This window comes from Maylandia zebra, linkage group LG20 (assembly GCF_041146795.1).
Source record: "Maylandia zebra isolate NMK-2024a linkage group LG20, Mzebra_GT3a, whole genome shotgun sequence".
NCBI lineage: Eukaryota > Metazoa > Chordata > Actinopteri > Cichliformes > Cichlidae > Maylandia > Maylandia zebra.
The window spans coordinates 38028854-38035418 of NC_135186.1; the positions used below are offsets into that span (position 1 = coordinate 38028854).

At 48.1% G+C, this 6565-nt stretch overlaps 1 protein-coding gene across 3 annotated transcripts in view; it reads right to left on the bottom strand.

Moving 5' to 3' along the window:
- lama5 (laminin, alpha 5) overlaps nt 1–6565 on the bottom strand; it is a 73361-nt gene extending 66796 nt beyond the window's left edge. For all 3 annotated transcript variants that reach the window (XR_001341950.3, XM_014410258.3, XM_014410257.3), the window contains exons 1-2: nt 6092–6565; nt 1376–1528 (exon numbers count right to left, since the gene is read on the bottom strand). Coding sequence is in view for 2 of the 3 variants with exons in the window: in XM_014410258.3 (XP_014265744.3) it covers nt 1376–1528; nt 6092–6358 (420 nt within the window). In the remaining variant the exon portion in view is untranslated. The remainder of the gene's footprint in view (nt 1–1375; nt 1529–6091) is intronic.

Consider the following 6565-nt stretch of genomic DNA (forward strand, 5'->3'; position numbering starts at 1 on the left):
TCTGGGCTATGTGAGAGAGAGAAGTGAAGGAGGAAGATGTGACCGTATACATTTCTGCCTGCATGGAGCTCGAGATCAGGATTTCACCATTTCACTGAACACACACACACACACACACACACACACACACACACACACACACACACACACACACACACAGAGGAGAGGCAGCTCTGCGGGTTCAGACAGGCTGCCTCACATTCCTCTCTCCTTTATTCAGGTGGGGGGTTAGATGGGCACACACGCACAGACACACACACACACACAGACACACACACACACACACACACACACAGCGCCCACCTACGTTCTTTCAGGACAAAAGTAGAACCTGAAGTCCCTCCCCCTCCGCTCGCTCTCCCAGCAAACACCGCCGATCCGCGGCCAGAATCACCTCTCGACTAAACATAAGAGCTGCAGGTTTCAGTGGTTTGTTCGTACGTTTGTCATTAACAGACGTGTCACATGCAAAAACACGCTGAGACATAAAGACAACGAAGGAAGGAAAACCAGCACAAACAGGCTGCGCAGCACCCAAACATCAGAATCACACTTTTTATGTTTTTATGACCTTTTTCAGACATGAGTCGGTAAAATATTTAAACTGAACAGAAGCTGAAATGATGAAGTTCATTTGTTTACAGCTCTACAGGAGTGTGGATTTAATCACACTTTTAATCATCTTTGATGTGGACTTCAGCTTTGCTAATAACACTGAACACAACTACCCACAATTCACTTTGTTTGAATTAAAGCAGCGAGGCAGGAGCGACTTGAGACTGTCCTCAGTCTGAAGCCGTGTGGTAATAACACGAGTCTGAGTTGTGACCTTGTGTATGTCAGTCCCCTCCTTTCTTTTTGTTTGACCCTCCTTTTGTTGTCTTATGTTCAAATGTCTTTGTCTATAAAAACGGTAGCACGATGACGCTCCTCAGCTCATTTTAGAGCGCCATCCTCAGTTCACACTGAGCCAAGATGGCAGCGAAGTCACAAAACCTTCCTGTGTGAGGATGATTAATGTTTGCAGGTAGAAGGTGACTTCTACAAACCCTCCACATCGATATCGGGCGCCGCCGCCTCCCTCTGTCCTTCTCTTTCTGTCGTTCATTCAGATGATTTCAAATGATCGTCGAAGATGTTGAAACGGTACAGATCAAATATGTCATTCCTGCATCGCTCCAACAAGCTCAGACAGACTTTTAAAAACCACTTTGGAATAATCTCACAATCTGATCCATCCTAACCCCACACGCTACTCAAAATTCCCGCGGGAACTGAAACGTTGCAGCTCTCCTGAGGACAGAGGACAGAGCTCTGGAAACGTTCGGCACCACAGAAGAAGAAGGAAAGCAGCCGACACAGGGAGCAGACCTACCTGTCCGAGGTCCAGTGTGACGTTCACCTCGTTGAACTCAGTGCTGCGGGACAGCGGCGGGCTCTGCCACCATCGCTCCGTCCCGTCGATGGCGTTGGTGATGGGATGGGCGCGGTCGCTGTGGCCCTGGCTGCAGATGTCGCAGTACTGCCCCTGAGAAGAAACAGAAATCAATCATCCTGTTACACCAGCTGTTTGGGGAACATCTGCCCATGAAGCGTCTCAAAGCACCTCTTCGGCTGATGACAGGACAGCAGCGTTCCTCATGGTGGGGTCACGGCTGCTCCAGAACAGCACCGTGACATAGAGCTGCCACAAACGATTATTCTGATAGTCGACTAATCAGATCATCATCCATTGGACGTAAAACTACAGCTTATTGCACCAGCAGCATCTGCTCTTATATAACTATCATTAGCTTACAGCTTTAAGTGTTTCAGGTCTGTGCTAACTAAAAATAAAGACAAGATGATAGTTTATTAAATGTTAATGAAATTTGCAGATTGTTTCGGTGAAGTTTAATAAACTCCTTGCTATCTAAAATATAACAGGACACCGGAGTATATTCTGGAGCATCTCACACTTCTGATAATCAGCTGTCTGCTTGACGTTTATTCAGCTGTGTAAAAACTATAACTTTAATCTCAGCCAAACCGATTTACTCAGGAACAAATAAAATACTAAAAAGCCAAACAATAACATTTAAGTTATCTAAGTGACTTATATATGTTTAACCTGAGCAGCGAAAGACGGCGGTGGGCTTGAAAACGATTTGCGGGGAGTCCGGTGTTCTCACGGCTCTAGTGACCTAGCCCCCGGCTAGCTAACGAGCTAGTGGGTAACAGACGTCTCCGAAAACGTCGGAGCGCTTTTGAAAATATGCGGTGTCCTGATAAACTGAGCAGATATTTGAGGTTTGCACAGCTACATTCTCGCCTGAAAATATGTTAAACGTTTATTTTGTGACCCAGAAAGAATAATAAGAGTAATATTAAAACTAACTAGCTGCCGCCATTGTTGGAAACTGAGCTGGGCTGCGCTATGAATTCTGGGATAGGTTGGGCCTCGAAGTATACACCCGACCCATCCTTCAAATCTGGGGAAATAAAGACCGCATTTGTCGGAGTCTTCGAATTCGAATGGACCGTCTTCGTCGTGTCGCTGTAACGTAGTCGGCCTACAAATGCGGCCTCAGGAGGATGCGGTTCCTGAATTTGGACACAGCTACGATACCGGACACAGCTTCTTCTTCTTCTTCTTCTTCGGGGTTTAACGGCATCCTTGTACATGCAGTGCTGCCATCTTCTGTTTCAGTCCGTTATTACACTCTTAAATCCTGCTACTTATTCCTGCGGCTTTTGGGATCTTACAAAGCTTCAAACGAGGCGTCGACTATTAAATTAGTCGTTGATTCTGATAGTCGACTAATCGTGGCAGCCTTAACCGTGATTCTGTTTTTCCTTTTCATTCATATTTCCTGTTTCTGGGAGGTTTTGCGCATTAACTCGTGTTCTAAACGCTTTGCCTGCTGGATTATTTTGGGCCTTTCCAGCACACCATTAGCCGGAGCAACGACCAAGCACGCATAATGTAAGGTTAATACAGCACGGTGGTGGGTTTAGGTGGGGGCCGGCTGCAGGTAGCTCCACAGTGCACACGCCCGCTGCAGACGTGACACCCACTTCGAGTCCCCGTTTCTGTCCTGGTGGTCCGCTCGGCCGTTTGGCCCAAAGTAAGCATTAGCATAAACTCAACAAGTGCCGACCTGAACAAAAACCCAGGTCAGGGGCCGTTATCACAGCAGGTCCCTGAGGTCAGAGGTCACGTCTCTGTGGCTCAAACCATCCCCCACTGTTTGATGAGCTGTTAGAGCTGAGCTGTGACACCAGAGCGCCGTTAGCTTTCGGTCAACAGCACGCTCTGCTGCAGGTCTCAGATCTGCTCACACGCCGGCCTCTGCCTCGTGGCTTTATTTGTCATTAGAAGCCAGAAAACCAGCAGCTGCTGATGCGACACAGAGAGCTGTGGATCAATCATGAAACTTCAGCTGAGCACAATGATGTGATCTGTTTTTTGCCAACACGCATTGTCTAACTGAAAACCTGCACGGAGTCACTCTCCTGCCGACCCTTTGGCCCAAAGTAAGGTTTAAGCATCTTTTCTTCCTGAACACTAAACTTCTCCCCTCACACGTCTCTGACTGAGCGCTGCTGTGTCTCCGTCTCTGCTCACTAGAGCGTGCTCGCCGCCTCGTACACCTCCTGCACATTTAATGAATAAAAACACTCCCACATCGTGCTGTCGGGACACATTGTGTGTGTGTGTGTGTGTGTGTGAGAGACAGTGGAGCGACCTGGCTTAGAGGCCCCGCCCTCTCAGGCCAGCAGCCCTCGACCACATTTTTGGGGAACGTTGTTCCTGCAGCAGTGTCCGAGGATCAGGACGAGCTGCATAAGTACTCAGTGTGGAGGAGGACAAACAGCAGCTGAATTCAGGCAGTAAACTGTAAAATGAGGTCTTCCTGTGCCCCCCGCCCCCCACGGAGGAATGTGCCTCAGGCTGCAGGTTTCTCTGCTCTGCTGCTTTCATTCTTTCTCCTCATCCTCCACCTTTATCTCCACCTCTGATCTCTGTGAACTTCAGTCTGAGCCTAACAGCCATCACTCCTGACTTCTGCAAACTCAACGTGAGCTGATTTTTATTTTTCCCCCCCAAACTCGATAATCTCGCGGTAAGATGGCGGGCGAGCCTGCTCTGATTGGACGACAAGGGTCAGTCACTGTGAGGAATGCAGGGACAGGTGGGAGAGAGAGGGCAGTGAGTGTGCAGGTTATCACCCGCAGAGCTGCTGTAATGGTTAACCTGCTGATGCTGTTCATGAGCCTTTGCACTGATGAAAAACACACACACACACACACACACACACACACACACACACACACACACACACACACACACACACACACACCTCTCTGCTTCCTTAAATCAGAAGAAGGGCGAAGTAGAGCCAACGAAGCCGAGCGTGACATAACGAGCTGGCAGCAGCTTTGTGCACGCCGCCGACCTCCTCTGCTCTTCAGCGAGGAAGAAGAACCAGGTTACAGAGACACGTCCACAACTCAGCTACTTCATTTCTGTACTTCAGGTTTTTTTATGGAAGTTTATTCTTTAGAAACATGAAAATCCAGGTTCTGCTTTTGTGTTTCCATGAGAACTTCACACGTCACACATCTGAAAATAAAACAACTGGAAATATGGACCATGAAGTCCTGGATGAATCACCTCAGTTCCTTAAGGTGCTTTCTACTGTAAGGTAAAGACCCTACAATGATGGAGGCAGACCCCAACCATCAGACAACCCCTTCTGAGGAGGGCTGAGTACAATAACCTCAGTTTGATCTGAATTAAGAAGCAGAAAGTTAGCGGCCATCCAGGTCTTTATGTCTTTAAGACATTCCTGCAGTTTAACTCATTGGTGTGTGTTATCTGGCTTCATGGACAGATAGAGCTGGGTGTCATCTGCATAGCAGTGTAAATGTATGCTATGTCTTCTAATGATGCTGCCTAAGGGAAGCATGTATAATGTAAACAGAATTGGTCCTAGCACTGAACCCTGTGGAACTCCATAATTAACCTCAGTGTGTGAAGAGGACTCTCCATTTACATGCACAAACTGGAGTCTATTAGATAGATATGATACAAACCACTGCAGTGCAGTACCTGTGTTGCATCTTCAAAAAATAAAAATACAATAACTGAGACTTACAATGAAGTATCGTTGCAACTGGTTTACTGAACCTGTTGCAACCAGACAAAGAAAAAAAGAACGAGAGCTCAGACAGCTGTATTCCATAAGACTTGATCAAGTCATGGCTGTGTTGTTAAAACATGTTTGTAGCGTAAATTTGTTCCACGGTTACTCAGGAACAGCCCAATCAGTGCACGTACAGAACATGAGTATCCATTTTCTTACTGCCCCCTACAGGACACACTCTTCTTCCACTTCCTCACAACATTAATGTAACACAGAACTAATACTGCCTCTCCTGGCGTTACCATTGTAACGACACACTCATTCTGTTTCTTTCAGATGAATAACAGGAACTTAGGGTGTAGGTATCTATGAATAACTATTATGCATACTCATATATTTATATAACCAACTAATTTCTTGATACCACAACCTGTAACACCTACAGCTGCTCTAATCGCTGTAATTCATGAACAAACTGCAGGATTTGATTATTTTCGCACTGCTAAACTTACAGAACCCGCTGGTGTGAGATTGATGTGTCAGTGTGAAAGGTCCTCAGTTTATTACTTATTATTACTCTATTTTTGTATTACAAGATAAACCAGCTAAAAGAAGGTTTTTGGCTTCAGTGTGGAGGGGCCGCAAAGGGGAGGAGCTAACTTGAGAGGATGGGTGAGGGGCTGCCACCAGACTCAGTTTTAGATAAAGAAGGATTATTTTAAACTGTGAGTCATGCAAAGCTCCGCTGACACAGACAAAGAGTAAACGTGAGCTCGGGTGAAGTCTGGGACTGCTGCTCACGCTTACACGGGACGGTTCTCCCCTCTTACACTCACTGATGCTTAGAAACTCAGTCATAAGCCGATACCTTATGATTACACATACGCACACACTGCGTGCTGCAACTACTCAGAGTGACGCCACGAGCACCTGCTTCAGATCTACACCTCACAGCGACTCACCTGGATGGTCTGGCTCGGGTCTCCGGACACCGGGCCCCCGACCAGCTTGCAGTACAGGTCCTGGACGCTCCTGCCGGTGTCGTCCTCCCCGCAGGTCGCCGTGGCGGTGATCTTCGTGCCCTCCGCCAGGTTAAAGTAGGGCGGGTGGAGGCTGTATCCGTTCACCCCGTTGGTGGGCAGCTCCTGGGCCGAGGCGAGGCGCCAGCAGCAGTTCACCAAAAGCAGCCACAGCAGCTCCGAGAGCCGCGCAGGACCGCTCACCATCATCCCACCTGCCCGACAAACTCCAGGAGCAAGCTTTGAGACGGGGTGGCGAAGTCTTAGAAAGGCTGTGAGGGTGGGGGGGGGGGTCAAAGCTTCTGCGGGACCGGAGCGCGTGAAGTGAAAAAGCCGCAGAGAGGAAGAGGAGGCGCTGAGTCCTGGAGCGGAGCGCACAGCTTTCTGTCCTCTCCGAGAGTCGCTCCAGCAGGAACA